A 24,470-nucleotide genomic window follows, 5' to 3' on the forward strand; every position below is an offset into this window, starting at 1 on the left:
TCTAAAACCCCGTAGAATTGCCCTGGGAAAGTGACCTGTGACACCCAGGAATCCTCTAGCACTTTTTTTTTGTTTATCTTTATTGGAGTACAATTGCTTTACAATTTTTTTTAAAGTGTTCTGTTAGTTGTTTGAGCTCCATCCTTCTGAATTGTGGGAAAACTATGAGTTTTCTGCCCTGTCCACATCGTTGCTGATGGGAGCTTTGTTTTCTGCTTGTCTTTTCCCCAAGGAGATGATAGAAAGTGACATCTCATCCATGATGTCAGGAATTATTCGAAACTCAGGGCAAAATCACCACCCCTCTCCACAGGAATACAGGTGAGGGCTTCAACAATAACAAATGATATCTTTTTGAATTGTTTAAAGTGTTTATGTGCTGGTTATGTTTTCTGAAATTGACCAAGAACTATGGTTACATTAAATTCTGTGATTTTGCAGGAGAGCAAGAAGATTTTGGTTTCGAAGGTGGTCTCTCTGAGGGTGTGTGACTTGTGGCGTGGGGCAATGGGACCACTGAAAGCCTGCAGTTTTTTGTCCCCTCCTGGGTGAGAGACTGGGCAACTGGGTAGATGTTAAGATGACAATAGCAGTTATTGCTTCTCCTCCAGTGGTCTTAACAGTGATCCAGGAAATGCCCCCCAAGAAAGGAGAAAGGGCTTGTCCAAGGTCACCAGCAAAGGGAGCGAGGAGGAGAAAAAGGAAGTATCCCAGCCTCTCTCCCTTGAGCCACTGAAGGGCTGCCCTGGTTCCCAGTGCCCCACCCACAAGGCAGATACCGTGTCCATGGGTAGAGGGGGCACAGCCCAGACTGTGGAGTGGAGACAGGACAGGGGCTGGCCTGGGAAGAGCAGGCTGTCACGTCAGATCAGCCCTGTTTACCCAGGGGCTGTCTGACCTCCCGGGGCCGCTGCAACTCACCAGCGGTGCCTTTGGGGAAGACCAAAGCCCCCAATTAGAGGGCGGCTGCTTCCCAAGGGCTGTGGGCCTGAAGGCTGCCTTCTGAGACCCGAATGAGGCCACACATTCAAACAAATATTTGCTGAGAGACTGCTGTGGGTGGGGCTGGGACCCCAGATGTGGGCCAGGCACACAGCAGTGTGTGGGCACCTACTGTATGCCCAGCTTGGGAGGCTGCTCAGATGAGCCCCCATTGTACAGGTGAGGAAACCGAGGCTCAGAAAAGTGAAATGGTTTTCCCAAGATCGCACAACCAAAGACCTATGGGCTTCCTTTCTGCGCTGAAAGGGTTTAAATTATGGGAAGTGGGCTGGGGACAGCCTAAGGGTTAGGAGCTTGGCTCTGGAGTCAGTTAGAATCCCAGCTTCTCTGGTTGTGTGGACCTCTGAGCCTCGGTTTCCTCATCCATGAAATGGGGACAGAAATAGTACCCACTGCATAGAGTTGTTAGAAAGATTAAATAACAATTTTAACTCTATCACTTGCCAACTATATGATCTTGGAAAAATCCTGGGGGTCCAGCCGTTCCTTTTCACATGGATTCAGGGCTGTTTTCTTATGTTAAACAGCATAAACAGAAGGCAGAATAACAAAATAACAACAACAACAATAATAATAGCTGGTGGTTTCTTAACCCTTTAGTACCTGCCTGCCCTGTGCCACAACCACCCTATGAGAGTAGCACTCTTGTGCCCATTTGGCAGATGAGGAAACCAAGGCTCAGCCAGATTAAGTGACCTTACAAGATGATGCAGGTAGTTATGGGAACAGTGGGGACTCGAACCCTAGGCTGTCCCACCCAGAGGGTACCATGGCCACCACCCTCATGCCCCACTGGTGAAGAGCGCATGGGGTTGGAACAGAGCAAGTTTCTCCACCACCTTACAGCTGTGTGACCCTGGACAAGTCACTGGCCCTCTCTGTGCCTCAGTTTCTTCATCTGGGAAATGGAGCAATGAAAGAGCCCAATTTGCGGGTCATTGGGAGGATCCTGTGCTTCCATCTAGAAATGGTGTTCAGCCAGGCCTGGGGTAGAGTGCTTTCTCATGGAGGGGAGATTTTATGATTATACAGAGACTCCCCCACCCCTTCCAACCACTCCCATTTTTCTCCCTGAATAATAGCCCAGGAGAAGTTTATGGGCTTCTCATTGCCGCTCCCACATCTCCAGAGAATGACTCTGAGGACCACTCAGGCTGCTAGTGCAGCTTGGTTCCAGCCCCCTTGCAGCCCTCCATGCAGCTGCCTGCCCCTCCATCCCCAGGGGCTGAGTTTGGCCGTTAAGTCTCAATGGCTGTGTGCAGGGAGGCTGGGGGCTGGGGGGGGGGGTGTAGCAGCTGGAGGCGGCTGCCCTGTCCCCAGGGAGCTGTCGAGAGTCAGTGGCCAGGCCTAGACAGCAAACGGGCAGGAGCACCCCGGCCTGCCAGGATCTCCTGAGCAACGGCTACAACAGCTCGTGCTCAGCGTGGGTTAGCTGCTTTCCCCTTGGCTCAGAACTAGGAGGGAATCCACTCTTAGGGGTACTAGGAAATAATGAGAGCTATTAAGCACTTACTGTGGGCTAACTCCTTATTTTAGAGGTCAGATCCAACAACCTCCTTTTACAGATTGGAAAACTGAGGCCCAGAGCTGCAAAAGGAGGCAGGCTGCGAGCTCCTTGGAACTTCAGCTTCTCCCAGGGCCATGCGGCTCAGTGGTTATCATTACAGAGCCTTGTGCCGGGTGTTTATTCCCCAAACCCTCAGTCCCTCCTCTAATAAAGGAGGTGACTTTGGGCAAAACCCTTTCCCTCTCTGAACAGTGGTTTTCTCATCAGTGAACCACAGTGCCAGGCACACAGTAGATACTTAATAAATATGCATCGGATGGAGAGATGGATGGATAAATATCACATGAGAAATAGCACATTCATGGAAACTCAGGGAAGTTTCACTCTCAAGTGATGACAAAATCCTGTCCTGTGGAGCAGGGCAGGCGGACACCACCTGCCTTTCCTCTTAAGCCTCCCACTACATTGAGTGTGGCGGATGGTTTACCCCCATTCCAGAGTGGCTCCACCCATCGGTTGTAATCTCCTTGGGTGAGGGGCTCCATATGGCAGGGGCAGTGATCAAGTGAGCATCTTTACAGCCCTGCACCCTTCAGGGTGTTCAGGTGGCCAGAATAGCTCCTCAGCCTACCCTCGGACAAAGAAAGAGAGGTAGCCTTCCTGGGGTGCAGTCCTCCTTTGGGATCTTGTGTTTCCACCCCTAGAAACATGCACACAGCATGCCCACGCACACCAAGTCCTGAGCCAAGTTCTAAAAGGGAGAGTCTCTTTTCCAAATTCCTAATCAAATCATTTCACATTACGCTCACTCTTGGTCCAGTTGGGAATTTCTAAGCTTGCTAAAATGACATTAGATTTTCTTTTTCCTGTAAACGGTTAGGAAAGATATTACAAATGATGTGTTCGCTAAATAAACGCTCCATGAAATGTTTAATCCCTTTTGTGTAAAGGTTGGATCGTAAACAAGAACAGTTGGTAATGATGTAACAATTTCTTACTAACCATATCTCCAGAAGGCAGGTAAAACCTCCTGGTTATAATCATAGCGGACGTGTCTCTCTGTACTGCAGGGATGCTGATCTGACACCCCACTCCCGGCAAAGACAATATTTTCTTGGCAAACCCCTCCTAGTAGCCATGAAAGGCCAGAGGAGAAAAGAAAGAAATGTGGTTTGAGTACCTGCCTGGTGCCCTTTCTTACAGGTTATCTGATCTTATCCTCACAATTTCCCTCTGTGGTAGGAATTCTTATTCCATTTTACAGATGGGAAAACTGAGGCACAGAGATGTGAAGTGACTTGCCCAAGGTCACACAGCTACAAAGGCGTTGAGATAGGATTCGAACCCCAAACAGATGTTCCTTGTACTGCACAATTGCTGTCTCAACTCTGAGAACTCCCAAGATAGGAAATAAAGGGTTAAATGTGGGCTCTGCACTGAGAAGGCAGGAGTAGACAAGAGAGTTAAAATTAATGAGTGATCTCAGGAATCTATGCCATGGGTAGATACTAATGGCACTAGTCATTCCCGGGGATGGAAAGACTGGGAGATGTTGGACTGGTCTGGGAGGGCTTCCTGGGGGAGGTGGTGTCTAAGCTGGGCGGGAAATGGATAGAGATTGGGGAACGCAAGATGTGTTGGAGCTGAACTGGGCTGGACTGGGGGGGATCCCTCTTCCCTTTCCTACTCCAGCACGTATGGAATAAATGCCCACAGGGTGCCTGGCCCTTTGGTGGGTGCTGAACAAAATAGAGGGCCTCTCCATCCTTGCCCTCCTAGAGTGGAAAGACTGGAAACATGTATAAATGAATCTACCTCATGGCAAAATGCTAAATGTTCTGCAGACACAACACAGGAAGGACCACCAGGGGTGGGGGTGACCAGGGAGGACCTCTCAGAGGAGGGAAATTTTAGGCTGTGGCCAGAAACATGAGAAAGAGCCAGCTGTGAATGAGTGCATGAAACAGCATTCCAGGCAGAGGGAACAGCATGTGCAAAGAGAACATAGAATGTTTGGGGAACTGAAAGATGGACAGGTTTGCTAGAGCAAAGGGGAGAAGGAAGGAAATGGCCAAGGGCCAGATCATGGCAAGGAGGTCGACTCTTACTACCCTGATGGATTTTAAGGACAGTGACAAGTTCTGATGTCCCTTTTGAAAGGTTGCTCTGAATTCTGGGTATGAAATCCATCCATTCCACAAACACTTGCCTAGCACTCGAGCCACATACTGTACCACGCCCTGCAGTGATTTACCTACCCTGAACCAGGAAGCAGGCCAGGCCCTTTTCTCACCTCTATTCTACACGTGAGAAAACTGAGGTTCAAAGGCATTGAGTCACTTGCACAAGGACCCCCATTAGGAGTGGAGCCAGGACTGGAATCCAGGTCCCCCTGGGCTCACCCCATCCAGTGCCCTACTCTCCTGGCTCATCTTCCATCCCTCCATGGGATTAATTAACACGGCTGATCAATTAAGGATATTGTTAATTAATGTTATCAGCTTGGTCCCCTGGCCAGTGCAGAATGGCAGCCATGGACTCCAGTTGTATCTCACTTTGCCCAGGGCTACCACAGAGTCCCCTGACCAGTGGCCCCATCACCATGGAGGCACCTTGCAGCCTGATCCTTCTAAAAATGACGTGATAATCGTTTGCCCTTCCTGCTTACAACTTGATTTATTTCAGCCATACTGGCAGATCATCCAAGTGAAGAGGCTCCAAGGTGGGTGGTTTAAATCCCAGCTCCTTTGCTGACATGCTGTGTGGCTGAGGGGTATCCCTTCCTCTCTCTGGGCCTCAGCCATCCAATCTGTGAAATGGGTATGATAAATAGCCATCCCACAGGCCGTCAGGAGATGAGGGAGATGCAGACCTAAGAGGGCTGGCAGGAAGGTGGGCATGCCATGGGGCAGACTTCCCCTTCTTTGAATCCCTAGGTCAATTAGAAAGTTCTCTCCTTGGACAGAGGGAACTTTGTCTGCCTGCCAGAACAGGGCCTGGCAGGTAGGAGTTCAGGAAAAATTTGTGGAATGAAGCTGGTGCTTCCTGAGTGTCGGGTACTCTGCAGGTTGCCCTCCCCATGGAGCCCACTTCACGCTGAATCCATACTCTTTGGAGGATGTTGACACTAATCTGAACCACTGGCATGCAATACACATTGATGTGCTGGGCGCCCTACCTGAACTATCTCATTCAGTCCTTACAGCCCCCTATGAGATGTGTACAGGCGTTAGCACTCCCATTTTACAGATGAGCAAACTGAGGCTCAGAGAGGCAGATGACTGCACACAAATCTAACAACTACTAAGTGACTGAGTGGGATTCAAAGCCAGGCCTGGTGGACCCCAGAGCCTACACTTGTAACCAAGTACACTGGAATGCTGCAAAAAGAGAAACACGGGAGCCAGGACCCAGGCTTTCTAGCTGAGATGGGCTCAGAATGTAGCATTACGGAGGGCGGGCCTGGGCCTTCTGATAAACCCGGAACCTTCAGAGCAAAACTCATTACAGGAAACATAGGTAAAGTGATAAGCATGGAGGAAGCACTTGAGAAATGGCAGCCCCATTATTGCACTGACAAGAAAGGGTTATTACTCTGATGTCGATTTTCCCAGGGTACCACCTGGCTCCTAACCAGGGTCTGCCACCTCTCAGACACTCCATGCTGCAACCCCCTCAGAATGGGACTGTACCCTTCAGCATCCCTCTCCCCGGCAGAGGTGGGCTGCCCACCTCTACAGTCCTCCACCCCAGGTGGCCCTGCAGGTGGTGTGTCCCAGTGGCCGCCCCATGGAGATGGAAGGGGCTCAACCCCCTTGTGTTCCAGATGGGGAAACTGAGGCCTGGGGAGGGTCAGGCTGGAGGTGCTGGGGCCAGTACCTGGGGCCACTGCCAAGAGGCTGCTGAGGTGAGTTCACCTGGCTTGGCCTCACCTTTCCTATCTGTGAAAGGGGATGATGATGCCCCTTAAGGGTGTGTGTGTGTGTGAGTGTGTGTGTGTGTGTGTGTGTGTGTGTGTGTGTGTGCACACGCATTTTAATAAGAAGAAGATGGATGTGGCTGAGCTTTGAAAAGAAGTGCCTCCTGCATGGGCGGGGAGCCGCGAGTGAACCCTTTTATTCAGAAGGGGACTCTGGAGTGCTACCTAGGTCTTTTTCTTTTCTTTTTGCCCCCAAAGCTTTCTATTCACTAATGAGGATCCCCTGCTGGTGACAAATCCCCCACTTGGTTTGAGAAGGATGTATTGCCAGGGGTCTCCTTTGGAACCCTTGAGGTAATAGTTTAACCTGCTTTTTCAGGTTAAACTGAAATCAGATGCTTCATCTGATATGATGCTTAAATGAACTGTTAATGTGTTCTCAACAGCCCCCTTAGGGTAGGTGCTATTATTATTATTATTCCCATTTTATATGCAGGGAAACTGAGGCCCAGGGCAGGTGATGGTCATACAGCCAGGAAGAGGTCAGGCCCGGGCCCGCATGTCTTGGGGTTCACACCTGCTCCTAACCTTGGGGTGCTACTCTGCCTTCCTAGAGCCCTAGGGCCAGTGGGACCCTGAGGGAACTTCTACTCTGCCAGTAATGCTTTATAGATGGGGAAACTGAGGCCTGGAGAGGGAAAGGGGCTTGCCCAAGATGTTAGAACTTTGGAAATGCAACCAGGGATTTACCTGCAGACTGCTCCCCTGAGTTACAGGGTCTTTGTATCAAAAGGAACCTTGGAGGTTGCTTAAGCCTCATCTTTCATCCAACAGGGGCCTGACAGGTCATCCCTTCGCTCCTACTTGCATGCTCCCAGGATGGAGAGCTCACTACTTCATGAGTTGCATTATGTGCAGCTCCAATTTTTACAGAGCCCTTCCCCATAACTTCCTCACTGGTGGGAGGGTGGGGTGGAGGACTCTTTTACACCCAAATCTAATAAAACTCAAACTTCCATGAAATCAGCTCCTTAAATGTCCAAATCCAAATCAAATGCCCAGTTGTCTTAAGGCAAGGTAGAAACACCACAGATTGTTCCATCAAGATTGAAGAATGTTCCAGAAGGCTGCCGCCTAGTAGGATGCTTTGCGATAATGGGAATGTTCCACATCTGCACGGTCCACTATGGCAGCCATTGGCCACGTGTGGGCACCAAGCACTCAAAATGTGACTGGCGTGACGAAGAAACTGAACCTATCATTTTATTTAATTTTAGTGAGTTTAAATTTAAATAGCCACCTGTGGCTTCCTATCGGGCAGCACAGTGCCTGGATTTTCTAGAACTCACAGAGCACATTTCTTCAACTGTTCCTTGTAGGGCAGGGAGAGAGGACAGTGGGGCTGTAGTCAACCCAGGCTCTGGCTGGGGGACCCTAAACAGGCCTGTTTCTCCTGGGCCTCAGTGTCCCTACCTGGCAAATGGGAAGGTAGTAATGGTAACATACCTCCCTGGTCAGGCTCTCGTGAGGATGACGCGAGATCAGCTGTGTAACCCACTTCCATTAGGGACAAGGTGCACCCCAGGGGCTCACTCACCCCAACCTGTGTCCACAGGCTGTAATAAGATTCCATTTTATTTAACTATAAAATTAAATAAAATTACACTGAGCCTTTCACCCCTGCCTGGGCCCCGGGGCAGTGGGGGTGGGGCATCTAGACGGCTGGATCTGTTTCCTCACTTGTCCAATCTCTGAGTAATTATTAAGCACCCACTGTATGCCCGGCCCTGTGATGGGCTCTGGGTATATGGCTCCTCCCAGGGTGCAAGGGTCCTGCTTTAGCATCAGCACCCAGCAGCGAACTCGGCCCCTGTCCTGGCCTCCTCCCTGCCAGACCTGGGGCCCCCCGAGATCTGGGAGTGCAGCCCCTGCCCTCCCTGGGGACATCAGCCAGGTTCAGAAGGTGGAGGCTTGTGGCCCACTAAGGGGCTCCCTGGAGCTCAGAGAAACAGGAGCTCAAGAGGGGGGATGATGACAGGTCCAGAGACGGAGAAGGGAAGGCATCCTTTGTGAAAGAAGAGAAGATACACAGGCGCAATGGAAGGTGCTGGAGGAGGTGGGAACACTTGGTACCCTGGGGCCCAGGGCCCGTCACACACTACATCCGTGTCAGAGCCACGGGGTCACCTGAGCTGGCAGAAGGGTGTGGCGGGGGCCATGGCCCCCCAGCACTGGGCGTGTGGGAATTACCTGGGTGCGGGCGCATGGGTTAACTGCTTTCATCCCCTGAAAGCCTGGCTCAGTGTCTTTAAATAGTGCTGGCACTGGGGACACAGGAATGATGGGTAAGTGAATGTGTGGGACGGAGACAGGTCTGCGAGAGATCTGGGGGCCCTGGATGCCGCATCAGGGAGAGATGGGACAGAAGAGGATGGACATTTACTAAGAGCCTCTTGTGAGCGCTTTGCCTCTGTCATTGTTATCCCACTCTGCAGGGGAGGAAACTGAGGCTCAGGAAGGTTTGGAAGCACATCTGATGTCACCAGGCAGGACAAGTGGGGCCAGGACTTCATCACAGGGCACCACTGACACAATGACAGAGACAGAGAGACAGAGAGACATACACAGAGACAAACACAGAGATACCAGCAAGGAAAGAGTGGGAGAGAGTCAGAACAGAGGGACGGGGGTGAGATAGGAGGTGGGGCGCGGTGGGGAGAGTGGAGGGAGCAGATGGAAGGAAGGAGCTGTGTCTCTGAAGTTTCATAATTTCGTTCTCCTTGTAGCTTCCTCTGGAGGTGACCCTGGGTGGGGAGGCATCAGCGACATGGTGACCTGGGGCTGGCTCTCCTCCTCACCCAGAGATGCAGAGAGTGAGTAGGACAGGTCTTGGGAGATCCCAGGGCAATGGGGCTGGGTTTGCCTCTTCCTTTGCATTGCAAATATCCCATCATTTTCCAGCAGACAAGGAACCCACTCAGGAGACTGACACAGGGTGTCTCTCTCTCTCTCTCACATACACACACACACACACACACACACTCCAGGGAATAATCCCAAACCCTCGCAGATGGCAGGATGGTTCACAAGGCACTTCGCCTCCACACCAGCAAGCCAGTTCCAGGCAGGGTATAAGATATTACAGCTCTTATTATCATTTGTGCCCATTTTATAGGTGGGAAAACTGAGGCTAGGGATTAAGTGCCTTTCCAAGGGCTATGGCTCAGAAGCCATGGTGGCTCCTGAACCAAGAAGTCTTTCTCTTGTCACAACTGCCAAGGATCCCATGGTTTATGCCACTTAAAATGAAGTGCTAGGAGAGAGCAGGAATGGGGCACATGGGGACACCTTGAATGAGGGAATTCTAGGCACTGGTAAGGGAGAGGTGTGGGGGACCTTTACATGCCACCGTGGAGAGGGGGCTGTATGCCTCTTTGCAGGGGCAGAGGAGGGTGGGAGAGAAGGGGACAGAGATGGTCAAGGCCCCGGGCCAGGCAGTGGGGATGGGACACTCCCATTTAGGCCCTAGAGCATCACCTCCTGGTTCCTGTGACACACAGTGGAGAGGTGCCTGGATGCCAGGTGAGCCTAGGGGGCAGCGGGACATGAGCCAAGCTTCGGGGCCCGCAGACTCCATCACAGAGCTCCGGGACATCCACAGCCATCTCAGGAGACCAGCGGGGCCAGCCGGGCCATGTGCCAGGCACGTGGAAGCAGGCATTCTGGCCTGAACTGGAGGGGGAACCAGACCACCCTGGGATCCCTGAGGCAGCAGGGGAACAGGACCTGGCTGCCCACCCCCAGAATGAGCAAGCAAACCCCCCAAGAAGGGAGAACGGGGGCCAGGCCTGTGCCAGAAGTTGAACACACTGGCTCATCTGATCCCTGCAACAACCCAGGGAGATGTGGTCTGTTCCTCTCCCATTTTCCAGATGAGAAAATGGAGGCTCAGGGGCCGGAAGTAACTTGTTCGAGGTCTCACAGACGGGGGGTCGTAAGGACTTGAACCCAGATCCATCCAACCAAAGCCTGAGCGGCGCCAAAGCCCCTGCCACACCCCCCAGGGCTGCCCTCCCCCCAGAGCTTGGGGAGGCACTGAAACACAGCTTCCCAGGCCCCACAGCCCCAGGATGCGATTCCAGGGTCTGGGCTGGACCTTAGACTCTGCATTTGAACCAGCCCCTGGGTGACGGTCGTTCACACAGCCCTAGCTGAGAGCCCAGGACTCAGGGTGGGGCATCTGCCTGAGAGGACATCCGGTTCTCTGCCTGTGGTGCCGCAGGTACAGCCCAAGATGGCAGCAGACAGACCCAAATTCGAGTCCTGGTTGCAATTTTGCTTTCACCACTCTGGCCTCAGTTTCCCCATCTGTAAAGTGGGGATGTCTGTTCCCTGTCCTTGTCCTGAGGCTATCTCTTCCCTGTCCCTGTCCTGAGGCTGTCTCAAGGACTCAAGGGGGCAGAGGACGGCTAAAAGTGCTGGATGTGACAGTCACTGTCAAGCAGTTCTCTGGGTTGGTGGCCTGGGGTCAGCCTGTTTCAGCCGGCCAAGCAGGCATTTAAGTAGTACCACTGTGTGCTGGGCCACAGGGTGATGGGGGGCTCAGGGCCAGCCCTCAGCGAGCCGAGAGCCAGAATGTGGGCAGAGGGATGGCGAGGCAGGACTCACCGGCCCAGGGAGCAGTCAGGATGCAGAGGGGGTCCCTGAGCTTGGGGTCTGGGTGGCAAAGACTTCCTGGAGGAGAAGGTACTCCTGGGCTGGGAGGGGCCACATGGGGAGCCAGGAGCCCCTGCCCTGTTCCTTTCCTGGAGTATGACATTGGAAGCAAACTGCCTCCTTTCTCTCGGCCTCAGTTTCCCCATTGGTAAAATGAGGGGTGGGGTCAGGTGATGTCTGAGGAGACTTTGGCATTAAGAGGCCAGAAGACAGAGTTTGAAGTGAGCCTCCAGGGATGAGCACAGTTTGGGTGGGGGAGGAAGAACCAAAAGGGCTTTCCTAGCATGGAGGTGGGGCCATGGGGTGCCAGGGGCAGGACAGACGCTGGGGCTGCTGCTATGAGGGAAGGGGAGGCCCAACAGGGCTTACAAACAGCAGGAAAAAAAGAAAAGAACGATCAGAAGAGCACCATTAACTCAGCCCCTACCACATGTGCAGCTGTGTGCTAAGCAGTTACATTATGTGATTCTCACTCTGGGGGAAATAAGCTCAGAGCATTTGAGAGCTCGGGGCCTCAGTTTCTCCATCTGTATAATGGGCATGTCATGGAGCCCAGCATCTGGCATACAAGAAGTGCTCAGTAAATGGAAGCCGCTAGTGGTAGCTGCAGCACGGGCAGGTCTGTGTGACCCCAGAGCCCAAAGCTCTGATGTATTTCCAGTCCCCTGAGGACTTCGTTGATATTATCATTAACATTAATATTGACATTAATGAAGGCAAAGTCAGGCATGGTTCCAAGTCTTTTCATGCAACAATATGTTTAATCCTCAGCATACCCTATGTGATAGGAACTATTATTTAGCCCCACTTTACAGATCAAAAACTGAGGCTCAGAGAGGTTAAGTCAGTGGCCCCAAGGGCCACTGGTAAGTGAAGATCAGGATTAGAACCTAGAGTCCAAGCTCTTAACCAACACATAATCTAACAGATTCACCCTGCCACCAGAGATCCTGCTCCATGCTGATGCCCAGGAACCTGCTGTGTTTACAAGTCCCCCACCACCATTCAGGGGGCTCTGATGGGCCCCCCTCTTGAGAAACCTGCCACCAGGGCCTCATTTCCACTCCTCCCTGAGGCCCCAGCGCCAAGTAGAGCAGCAAGGGCACTGGGGAGCCACAGCAGGTCACTGAGCAGGAGTGGAGCTCATACCACCAGACGCTGGGAGGTCGGCTGGCCGTGGGGTGAGGAGGGGCCTGGGTGGGGGCTGGCCAGGCTCCCCCGACAGCGGGCGGCACGTCAAGCCCTGCCCCTCAGCCTCACCCCATGGTCTCCACGGGCCCGACGGGACAGATGGCATCGCCCAGGCCTGGCCTGTGGCTGTCACTTGTCCAGATGAGTTATGAGTGGGTCAAATGGGCGGCAGCCGGGGGGGCTGTAAAAACAATTGCAGGGAGACCCCAGTACAATGGGAGCCACGTGCCATGGGGGCAACAGTCGTTTGTCACACAATGGGCCGCCAGGGGACAGCAGCCGGGCCAACCGCTGCTACGGACACGGACCAGCCGAGTTTTCAAATCATTTCCAGGCCCTGTTTTCCTACGAGGCAGCCAATCACCGGGGCAGCCGGGTGGTCACCTGATGCCAGCTTGGTGGGCTGAGGGCCCAGGCCCGGCTACAACCGAGCAGCGGGTGCCATGGCAACGCTAATTGTGGCCCTAAAACACAAGGAAAGAGAGAGCAGGAGAGATGGGAAGGAGGGGGGAAGAGAGACAGAGTGAGGGAAGGAGAGAGAACACAGGCTTGAGCCAGCCATGCGGATGGCAGGAGGGGGCGGAGGCTGATGCCCCAGCTGGGTCCACGGTCACGCGCGTGAGAAAACCACAGGCTGCAGCGCGCGCTCTCTCTGAGGCCCCAGGACACCTAGTTTTGAAACCTGGAGTTTAGAATTTGGACGGTGGGCCTCTGGGCAACAGACCAGAAAGCGCCTGGCCTGCGGGGCCGCAGGTGTGCTGGGTGAGGCGTGGGCTCCTGGCTGGTTTGCAGTCACATTATAACACGGGCAGGATGCTGTGAGGCCCGGGGCCCTGGAGCTGTGGGGCGAGCGTGACTTCAAGGGCACCGGGGAGCCATGGTTACCCCAAACTGGGGTACCTGCCTGCTGTCCTCGATGGGCAGACTTTTTCTTTCCACAGAAAGCTATGCTTTTGCTTGTGAATCAGTTGAGGGTTGGTGGGTGTGGGTCCTAACTGGAACCTCCAGGGGCTGCCTGGGGCCGCGGTGAAGAGTTCAGGCTGGGCTCCCAGCCCCACCCCTTCCTGTTCCGTGTGGCCTCGGGCAGGTGACCCAGTGCGCTGAGCCTCAGTCTCCCCATCTGTGAAATGAGAATAATAATAACACCTGCCTCGTCAGGTGACTGGGGTGTTCCGTGGGTTAATACCTGTGAAGGACTTGATTCAGTACCTGGCACATAGTAAGTGCTCAACAGACATTAATGTTTATTATTTGGGGGTAGGGGCTAAGTAAGACGTGGTAAGTGAATAAAGGAAGGGAAGATTTGAGGGTGTGCGATCTGGCTGCCAAAGGGGGATATCTGGGGGTGGGCAGATTGGAGGATTAGGGTGGCTTGGGGGAGGTGAGAGGCTAAAGGGGGTGATTCCAGAGGTAGGCGAGCCCCCCAAGAGCTGGCCTGAGCTCCCCACCCCTGCCCGAGCTCCTGCCCCTCCCCGCAGGCTCCTGGCCACCACCGGCGATGAGGACCTTCCCGGGGACCTGCAATCACTGTCGTGGCTCACGGCCGTGGACGTGCCGAGGCTGCAGCAGAGGGCGAGTGGCCATGTGGACCTGGGTGGCCCCAGTGCGCCGCACGCGCACCCAGGTAGGCGCGGGGGCGAGGTGGGGTGGCGTGAGGGTGGTGCGGGGGAGGGGCGATGCCCAGCACTGCCATCCACCACTGTGTGACGTGGCCAGGTCACCTTCTCTCTCTCTGGGCCTCTGTTTCTGCCTCTGTAAAATGGGACTAACTCTACCTTCCCCAGGGGGATGTGGTTTGTTCATATGCACATCACTGTGTGCCAGGCTCTGTGTGAGCTAAGTTTTCAGCAGCAAATAAAGACAGACCTTCCCTTACCCCTGTACATCTTGAACACCTAGAGCAGTCAGCAAACGACGGTCTCCGGAACCAAATGCAGCCTGTGGCCTGTGGCCTTTGTGTTAAGAATGCTTTTACATTTTTCAAGGGTTATTAAAAAACAAAGAAGACAGATCACATGGCTGGCAAAACCTAAAATATTTGCTGTCTGACCCTTTACAGAAGTTGATTTCATTCACCTCTAAAAAGTAAAGAAGTACTTTGAGGGGGAGGAGGGGAGGAGAGATAAATTAGGAGTTTGGGATTAACATATACACACTACTATTGATATATATAAAATAAACAACAAGGACCTACTGTATAGCACAGGGAACTATACTCAATATTTTGTATAACCTATAAGGGAAAAGAATATGAAAAAGGACATATATATATATGAATCGCTTTGCTGTACACCTGAAACTGACACAACATTGTAAATTAACTACCCTGCAATTTTTTCTTTTTTGGTGGCACCGGGTCTTAGTGGTGGCAGGCGGGCTCCTTAGTTGTGGCACGTGAGCTCTTAGTTGCGGCATGCATGTGGGATCTATTTCCCTGACCAGGGATCGAACATGGGCCCCCTGCGTTGGGAGCGCAGAGTCTTATCCACTGTGCCACCAGGGTAGTCCCTACGCTGCAATTTTAAAAAATGATTATAAAAAAAATTTTTTTTAAAGTACTTTGACTTCTTCAAAGAAAGTGCTGAGCTCAGGACCTGGCACACAGTAGGTGCTCAGTAAATGGCAGCTAGTTGCAGCCAAAGCAAGAGGATTAAATGTTTAGGGACACAGAAAGTGTCAAAGAAAAACAGTCAACAAAAACAATCACTGCAGTACATGAACTAGGCGGCCTTCCTTCCCCAAGATGGAGGATTAACTGTACACAAACACCGGGTTTGCTTCTGTCCTCTTATGAGTGATTCTCAAGTTCCTATATTTTATAAAGCTATATTCTTAAAATAAAATATAGATGCTACAAGCAGGAATATATTGTTCTCACAGACTTCTGTATTTCTGTGCTAAAATTAATGGAATCAGATTTTTAGATAAGTGTAATTTTCTCTCCAGCAGACCAACTTGTTAAATCTGAATTGAATGCCTGTCAGTGATCAAAAGAAACTCAAAAAATGGACCAGAGAGAGGCTTTTGGTATTTAAAAATAAATATGCTGTGGTAATTTTAAGCTAGAAAACAAAAATCACCACAGTACATTAAAAGTACCCGTAGTTGAAAAATTAATGCCTAGGAGTCAGTCTTTCTTTCTTTCTTCCTTTCCTTCCTTCCTTCCTTTCTCTGTGCTGCGCGTGGCATGTGGGAATCTTAGTTCCCTGACCAGGGATTGAACCCACTCCCCCTGCAGTGGAGGCACAGTCCTAACCGCTGGACTGCCAGGGAAGTCCCCAGTAGTATGTCTTTCATTGGACAAATTGTTCTTGGCCAAGTAGCAGGGGTCAGCAAACTTTCTGTAAAGGGCCAGTAAATATTTTAGACCCTGTAACCCAGATGGTCTCTGTTGAAACTTTCCAACTTTGTCACTGATGTGCAAAACCAGCCATATACAATATGTAAGTGAATGGGTGTAGTGTGCCAATAAAACTTTATTTAAAAAAACATGCTGTGGGGCTTCCCTGGTGGTGCAGTGGTTAAGAAGCCGCCTGCCAATGCAAGGGACACTGGTTCGAGCCCTGGTCCAGGAAGATCCCACATGCCACGGAGCAACTAAGCCCATGCGCCACAACTACTGAGCCTGCGTGCCACAACTACTGAAGTCTGTGTGCCTAGAGCCCATGCTCCGCAACAAGAGAAGCCACCACAATGAGAAGCCCGTGCACCACAACGAAGAGTAGCCCCCGCTCGCCACAGCTAGAGAAAGCCCATGCGCAGCAACGAAGACCCAACACAGCCAGAAATAAATTAATTAATTAAAAAAAAATGCTGTGGGCCAATTTGGCCTAGTGGCCAATAGTTTGTCAATCCCTGATCTAGAACCCCAAGGGGACAGCTGTGTGACCTTGGGCGGGTGCCTTCCCCTCTGAACCTCCTTCCTCATCTGCAACGAAAAGATAATAAAACTGCCCTCATGGGGTGTTGTGAGGACTCGATGCAGAAAGTACCTTGCACACAGTAGGTGTTCCGTAGATGTAAACTGTGAAATAAGAAAGCCCCTTCCATCACTGCACACCTCCTGCGTGCCTGTCACTATGCCAGGGGTTTGGAGCCCTGAGTCACATAAAATATGGTCCTGGCTCTCTGGGAGCTAAGGATCTGGTCAGACAGAAGGACAAGGCAGACAGACCAAAGCACAAAGGATGAGCCCAGGTGGCAGCCAGAACTCAGAGGAGAGCTGAAGGCCCCAAAGCAGGATCATCTTGTACATCAGCTTTGCTTGATTGGAGGTGGCTACCTAAAATCAGGCTGGTGCAGTGAGAATCTGTGATAGATTAGCAATGTCTGTCACAGGCCCAGCACAGGAGAAGGGGGGTACATCTGCTATCCCTGAGCTAGTGTTTGGCAGAAGAGCAGATAGGGGCCCACAGCTGATAGGAACCCACTCTCCACCACTATACCCAGAGAAGTAATTTGTCAAGTACCTATTATATGCCGGGCCCCAAGGGTGGGGCATAGCTCCATTCTCTGGAGGTGCCCAGGGACTGGGCTGTCCCTGCCCGCAGCCACCATTCCCCCAGCCTGGGCATCTCTGTGCTTCCTTTATCCAGGTGCCTTGGCCAGGGCAGCTGACCTGCACGTGGGAGCCGCCCCAGGTCCCCTGCTCCACGGCCCAGCTGGCATGGCCCCCCAAGGCATGCTGGGTCTGGGTCACCTGACCAACCATGGAGCCAGCGTAAGTGCCACCACAGGGGTCAGGGAGGGAGGGGGGTGTCCGACAGGGCTGGAGTCCCCCCTTGATCCTCTGTCTCCTTCTCTCCTGGCCCCAGCAAATGAACCAGTTCCCTGTGGGGGGCCAGCCCGCATCCAGCCTGCAGGACCCACCACAGCTGTACTCTCCCACCTCCCAACCACAGTTCCCACTACCCCCGGGTGTGCAGCAGGTACCGGGGGCTTGGAGGGGCCCTGGACTCAGAGGCAGACACTCCTGACTTGGACTGGCTAGGGACTGTCTGAGCCTCAGTTTACCTACCTGGAACATGGGAATAACATCCTTCACCATGTCATGGAGTTGTTCATTCGGCTCCCCCGAAAACCCTGTGGTGGGCGGAGACAAGACGGTCTGCTGCAGTTGTAAACCCTGCATCTGGCTCTTTGAGATGGGGTGGGGTGGGGTCATCGTGAGTGACTGATGCTCTCTCTCACCGTCTCTCTCTCTGCCACTCTTCCCCGTCCCCGCCCGTGGGAAGTGCGCTCCTGTGGGCCTGTATGGTTCCGCGTTTGGGGCACGGCCTCCCTACCCCCAGCCCCGCATGGCTGTGCATTCATCTCAGGATCTGCACCCCAAACACTACCCAAAGCCCATCTATTCATACAGGTGAGGTCCAGGGGGGCTGGGACTGTGGGGACCTCAGGGAGGAGAGGGGTGAGGGCTACCTTGAGGGCACCTCAGACAGCTGGGTGTGGTGGCCCAGGCTTCCAAGGGGGAGGCTTCGGGGAGTGGGGAACCCCCAGGTGGGACCCGTTCTTAGGAAGGACCGTCATGTGGTCAGCCAACCCCCAGGGTTGAGAACCCACCCCAGACACAGAGCCCAGCACTCCACTCTGTCACTCACAAGCTGTGTGGTCTTGAGGAAGTGGCTTGGCCTCTCTGAGCTTCAGTTCCCTCTGATGTAAAAAGTCATCAAATAATAGTATTATGTACCTCACAAGATTTTGGGGAGGGGGGTAAGCAGCCTAGTGAAAGTCTAAAGGCCCATTAGTTATGGGAAACGGATAGAAAGGAGGAAAGGACAAGGTTTCTCAAATCGGTACCAATGGCTGAGCTCAGGGTCAAGGTCAGGGGGTGGGAAAGACAGGGCCAGGAAAAGGTATCAAGAGCTAACACTATGTGTAGGGGCTGGTACCAGTAGGGTTAAGCAGGGACAGCTTCCTGGCAGAGGAGGCTTGGGCTGTCAGCCTGAGACGACTTCATGCCTGGCCTGCCCCACATTTTGCCTCCAGCTGTCTGATCGCCATGGCCCTGAAGAACAGCAAGACAGGCAGCCTGCCCGTGAGCGAGATCTACAGCTTCATGAAGGAGCACTTCCCCTACTTCAAGGTGAGGGGCCCAGCCAGGGTAGGGATGTTGGAGTAGCTCTGGCCTCTCCCTGGCACTGCCAGAACCCAGGATTGGCCCCGGGCCAAACAGGACCACCCTTTTAGTCCCCTAGTTATGTCCATAGACCCCTATAATGTGCACTCACACAGACATGGGCCAAGAAATCCCGAGAGAGAAGGGGGCATTTGAGCTGGGCTCTGACGGATGAAGAGGACTTCACCAGGCATCCCAAAGGGCAAAGGGTAGAGGTCCAACCTAGTTATTCAGCACAGACTCAGTAAAACATAATGATGCTAAACACAGACTTGGTGAGAACTTTTGCCTCTCTGAGCCTCAGTTTCACCCTCTGTGCCTCAGTTTCACCCTCTGTAAGATGGGGAGAATGATACCCAGCTGGCAAGGTTAGTAAGGATCTGCATGTAAAGGCACTGGCAGCTCCTGACACCTGGTTGACCATTAGTAAGAGAGAGACACAGAGACAGAGACAGAGAGAGAATAAAATGAATAGGGTATGAGGTGCATTGCAATATCTGGTTACCTAACAATAAAGTATGAGCATTTATAAAAATGATCGGCATTTAATGCACTCGACCAGTTATCCACATATTAGCATCATCTTGCTTGCTTCCTGAGTGGGAGAGAAAGAGCGGGAGATCTGGCAGCCCTGGGCCTTGTCCTCATGTCTTAACCACTGCCCAGAGCTAAAGTGCAGCTGCCCCTTTAATCAGGGCATGGACCCTCCCGTTTGCCACAGTTTGCCCCGCTGCTCTCTCTTGTCTTCCCGACTCGAGGTTGAGCATTGGACACTGACATCGTCCCCCTGCCCCTCTAGCCGTGAGTCTGAGATCCCCAGGGAGAGAGAGGGTTCAGAGGGGCGTCCCTGCAGGGGTCTCCCACGGGCCCATTTCTCCCCACAGACGGCTCCCGACGGGTGGAAGAACTCAGTGCGACACAACCTGTCCCTGAACAAGTGCTTTGAGAAGGTGGAGAATAAAATGAGCGGCTCCTCGCGGAAGGGCTGCCTGTGGGCCCTGAACCTGGCCCGCATCGACAAGATGGAGGAGGAGATGCACAAGTGGAAGAGGAAGGACCTGGCCGCCATCCACCGGAGCATGGCCAACCCCGGTGAGGCCCGGGTGCCCCGCCTCACACACACACACGCACACGCACACACACACACCCGCCCGGCATCCTGCATGGCCAACCCCGGTGAGGCCCGGGTGCCCCGCCTCACACACACACGCAGGCACACACACACGCACACACATACGCCCACCATCCTGCATGGCCAACCCCGGTGAGGCCCAGGTGCCCCGCCTCACACACACACACACACACACACACACACACACACACACACACACACCCGCCCAGCATCCTGCATGGCCAACCCCGGTGAGGCCCGGGTGCCCCGCCTCACACACACACACGCAGGCACACACACACGCACACACATATGCCCGGCATCCTGCATGGCCAACCCCGGTGAGGCCTGGGTGCCCCGCCTCTCACACACACACACACACACACACACATACACCGGAGCATGGCCAACCCCGGTGAGGCCTGGGTGCCCCGCGGCCCCCCCACACACACACACAGTCACACACACACCGGAGCATGACCAACCCCGGTGAGGCCCGGGGGCCCCACCTCACACACACACACACACACACACGTGCACACACACACACACACACACCGGAGCGTGGCCAACCCCGGTGAGGCCCGGGTGCCCCACCTCACACACACCCATGCACCCGCCCGGCATCCTGCATGGCCAACCCCCGTGAGGCCCGGGTGCCCCGCCTCACACACACACACACGCGCACACACACGCGCACACACACGCACACACCCGCCCGGCATCCTGCCTGGCCAACCCCGGTGAGGCCCGGGTGCCCCGCCTCTCACACACACACACACACACACACCCCACCTCACTCACACACACACACACACACACACACACACACACACCGGAGCATGGCCAACCCCGGTGAGGCCCGGGTGCCCCGCCTCACACACACACACGCACACACCCGCCCGGCATCCTGCATGGCCAACCCCGGAGCATGGCCAACCCCGGTGAGGCCCGGGTGCCCCGCCACACATACACACACACACACACACACAAACACACACACGCCGGCATCCTGCCCATCCCACAACGAGCCCAGTCACCATGGCGGGGACATGGGCGCCTGGTGACTGTCCCACCTCCCCTCCCCGGAATACACCTCTCCTCTCCATCCCTACGTGGTGGCTGGTCCATTGAAGGGTCTGGTCAGAAACATGAAAAGCTGTAGAATCTCGCTAACAACCCCAGTTTCTCCCACAGACATGTCGAACGAAACAACCATGGGAAAGCATGGCTTCCTTACCTTTCTTACCACATCAGTACAGATTCCCAAAGTAATAAAACAATAACACCCAGTGTGGGCTAGGATGTGGAGAAATCAGCAGCATCATGTACAATTGGTGGGAACGTAAGCTGTGAAACCTTTCCAGGGCAAAGTAATGTAGCGAAAACTTGCAAACTTGGTCCTCCAATTTGGTCCACTTATTCTACTCTGGCAGTTTATGCTGAAGAAATCAAAGATTTGACCAAAAGGTTTATGAACAAAGTTATCCATCATGAAGTGATTTCTGATAGTAAAAAACTGAAAGCAATCTAGACAACCTGCAATAGGGGATTATTTAAATAGATATAATGTTATACCGTGCAAGTATTAGAGATAAAAATATTTTGGGAATATAAAGAAATGCTCCCAATACAATAAGTGAAAAGAGGCAGGTTATGAATCAATATACACAGCATGGTCACATTCTAAAATGCGTATATATCCACACCCATTTGTGTATATATATATGTGTGTGTGTGTGTATACATATATATATGCATACACACACACACACTCACACATATGTATATATCTATAGACATACATGTATACACACACACACACACACGGACTGGAAGAAATATACCAGAATCTTTACTGTGAATGGAGAGACCACTGATAATTTTTATATTCTTCACATGTTTCTCTATTTTCCAAATCTTCTACCCTGTTCATGAATTACTCTTAGATTAGAAAAAAATATTGTACCCGCTTTTTTTTTACTTAAGAGATGGAAGCTGGGGACATACAAGTGACATATGAGTGGAAAGAGTGACATGGGAGGCTAATGCCACCCAGCCTTAGGAATATCTGGCCTGGCCCTGTGAGGGTCATCGTGTTTGAGGTTTGAGTATCAAGGGGGATGGGCGTCTAGCTCAGAGATGAACAATTCAATAAGATGGGGAGAAAGACCAGAGCAGGGTCCAGTAGGCCCTCAGCTGAGAGCTCCGGGGTCTGGTTCGAGATCCAGGGCCCGTCCGGACACATATTTGGTGTGAGCTAGGGCAGGCCATTTCACCTTCTAAATTCAAAGTGTCCTCGTTTCTAAAATGGGTGCAACCCAAATAGATCCTGGGACCCTAGTGATCAGTCTCAGAACTGTGTTGTAGTCAATGAGATACAAGCCAACCACCAAAAATAATTCAAGAGTAATTTGCATCTTGTTTCTATCCAGGAGCATTAAGGAGGATCCAATTTTCAATCCACAGCAACGCTTCGTGTCTCTTTATCAGCAGGGAGTGGCTAGGACCCCTTGTATGTTAATACATGTTGTCCCAATCTCGTGGGATTTGTAATCTCTGCCTTACCTCCCTCTCGTAGGGCTGTTACGAGGTTTAAGTGAAGTCCTAGAGTTACAGGATTGTCCCATAAAACACTGTCCCCATGGGAGGAGCTCTGCTATCTGAGACGCCCCTCATTCCTCAAAGTCCCTATGTAATCTGATTTCATTCCATTTCCACAACCCTGTGCAGAGTGTGTGATGCCATCTCATAGATGAAGAGACTGAGGTCAGAGTCCAAGAGGCTTGCTAAAATCACTGGGATTTGAATCCAGGCCTGGGCTGGGGCCCAGAAACTGTAGGGTGGCTTCTGATGAGTGACCTCTCCCACTTGCCTGCAGAGGAGCTGGACAAGCTGATCTCGGACAGGCCAGAAAGCTGCCGACGCCCCCGCAAGCCAGGGGAGCCCGAGGCCCCTGTGCTGACCCATGCCACCACGGTGGCCATGGCCCACAGCTGCCTGGCCGTCTCCCAGCTCCCACCCCAGCCACTGATGACCCTGTCCCTGCAGTCGGTTCCCCTGCACCACCAGGTCCAGCCCCAGGCACATCTCACGCCAGACTCTCCTGCCCCGGCCCAGACCCCACCCCTGCATGCCCTGCCGGACCTGAGCCCCAGCCCCCTCCCCCAGCCCACCATGGGAAGGGCACCTGTGGACTTCATCAACATCAGCGCTGACATGAACACCGAGGTGGACGCCCTGGACCCCAGCATCATGGACTTCGCTCTGCAGGGTGAGGCTGGAGGAAGGGGCTGAGGGGAACAGAGGGGGGAGGGGCAGGCTGGGGGAGGAGCAGCCCGAAAGGTCAGGGAGGGCAAGGGAAAGGAGGGCGGTCTGCATTTACCCCGCAGCTCGTCCCTTCAAAAAACACTTCCCAGCCATCTAATCCTAGCAAATTACAGCAAGCATTTAGTTAGCACTTACGGTATACCAGGCCTCGTGCCAAGCACTTCAGAGGCGTCATCCTGCGACAGTCCTGGGAGGCCACTGCCCTTTCATATTCCCATTCTGCCGATGAGGAAACTGAGGCCAAGAGAAGTGAAGTCACTGGCCTGAGGTCGCCCGGCTAGTAAGTGGCAGAGCTGGGATTTCAACCCGGGCCTCTCTGACCCCAAACTTTCAACCAGTAACTGCTTCAACCTGCATGTGCCAACCTCGTGCCAGGTCACACTCTGACCCACATGGTCATCCTCAATACACAGGGAACGAATGAATGAATGAATGAATGAGCAAGGGGAGTTCAGACTTCAGTGGAGGCTCATAAGTCATCCATTCACTAACACTGGTGCGCCTACTGTGTGCCAGCCAACGGCCAAGAAATCCTCTGCCCTCAAGGAGTTGTGTGTCTAGTGAGGGAAACGGACAAGGTGTCAGGTTAGTTAGCAAGTTAGTCAGTTATAGCTGTGAAATGGGTACGTGTGAACTGCCCTGCTTCTCCGCCTGGATTATCGTGCAGTTAAAACGTGCTGGGAAAATCATGGTTTTGTCCCCTGGCTTTGACCATGATGGTACCACTTAACGAGGGCTGAGCATTTCCCACTCACCCCCTAGTTTCAGCCTCTCAATCCTAGGCGGTGGGTTCTCTGATCATCTCATTTCCTCCCGAGGAGCCCAAGGCTCCGAGATGGTAGTAACGTTCCCAAGGACGCCCAGTGGAGAGGGAAGGGCCGGGATCGCTGACTCCTCCATGCTGTCCTGCGACGCGTGACTTTAAACACCACACGTGGTCTTTACCTCAGCCCTAAGACGGCCTTCGAACTCGGGTCCGTTTGACATGAACGCTCTTGTCTTTGAAAGGGAACCTCTGGGAGGAGATCAAGGATGAAGGCTTCAGCCTGGACACACTGGGCGCCTTCGGAGACTCCCCACTGGGCTGTGAGCTGGGGGCCTCGGGCCTGACCCCCGTCTCCGGCGGCAGTGACCAGTCCTTCCCGGACCTGCAGGTGACCGGCCTCTACACCACCTACTCGACCCCGGACAGTGCGGCCACATCAGCCGCCAGCTCCTCCTCTCAGTACCTGGGTGCCCCGGGGAACAAGCCTATAGCCCTGCTCTGAGCCCACGGCCTGGCCTGCCCCAGAACCTGGGCCCAGGAAGGATGCTCACCGAGCCGGGTGTTCCTGCAAGAAAGGCCCCTCACCCTCCCACAGGCCTCTGAACCGTCGCTGGGGCTGCTGGCCGACAGGGCAGTAGTTGCTCTCCTCCCTGACCTCCACGGGAAGTTTCTGGGGCCTCCCCAAGCCAGGGGGACAGAGGAGAGCGGACAAGCATCCCCGCCTCCCCCACTCTAGATGCTCCTCCGAGGCTTGAGGTGCGCGGCCTAGCCGAGCTGAGAACAAGGACTCTCTAGACTGCTTCCCCAGTC

At 53.3% G+C, this 24,470-nt stretch overlaps 1 protein-coding gene across 1 annotated transcript; it reads left to right on the forward strand.

Annotated features, from left to right (window-relative positions):
• The first annotated feature begins 235 nt into the window (after nucleotides 1-235).
• On the forward strand, nucleotides 236-24,162 carry FOXN4 (forkhead box N4). Its single transcript, XM_036823622.1, has 9 exons — nucleotides 236-321; nucleotides 13,814-13,959; nucleotides 16,931-17,055; nucleotides 17,150-17,263; nucleotides 17,570-17,697; nucleotides 18,324-18,420; nucleotides 19,338-19,545; nucleotides 22,446-22,838; nucleotides 23,903-24,162. The coding sequence occupies exons 1-9, from the start codon at nucleotides 236-238 to the stop codon at nucleotides 24,160-24,162; spliced, it is 1,557 nt and encodes a 518-aa protein (XP_036679517.1).
• The last annotated feature ends 308 nt before the right edge of the window (nucleotides 24,163-24,470 follow it).

The sequence above is a fragment of the Balaenoptera musculus genome, chromosome 14 (genome assembly GCF_009873245.2).
Source record: "Balaenoptera musculus isolate JJ_BM4_2016_0621 chromosome 14, mBalMus1.pri.v3, whole genome shotgun sequence".
Lineage (NCBI taxonomy): Eukaryota > Metazoa > Chordata > Mammalia > Artiodactyla > Balaenopteridae > Balaenoptera > Balaenoptera musculus.

What these genes read in the sequence shown, in the direction of transcription:
- FOXN4 (XM_036823622.1), top strand. Translation starts at nt 236, where the DNA reads ATGATAGAAAGTGACATCTCATCCATGATGTCAGGAATTATTCGAAAC. An exon ending in CCCTCTCCACAGGAATACAG is followed by an intron (nt 322 to 13,813) that starts GTGAGGGCTTCA and finishes CCCTCCCCGCAG; the next exon opens with GCTCCTGGCCACCACCGGCG. An exon ending in TGACCAACCATGGAGCCAGC is followed by an intron (nt 17,056 to 17,149) that starts GTAAGTGCCACC and finishes TCCTGGCCCCAG; the next exon opens with CAAATGAACCAGTTCCCTGT.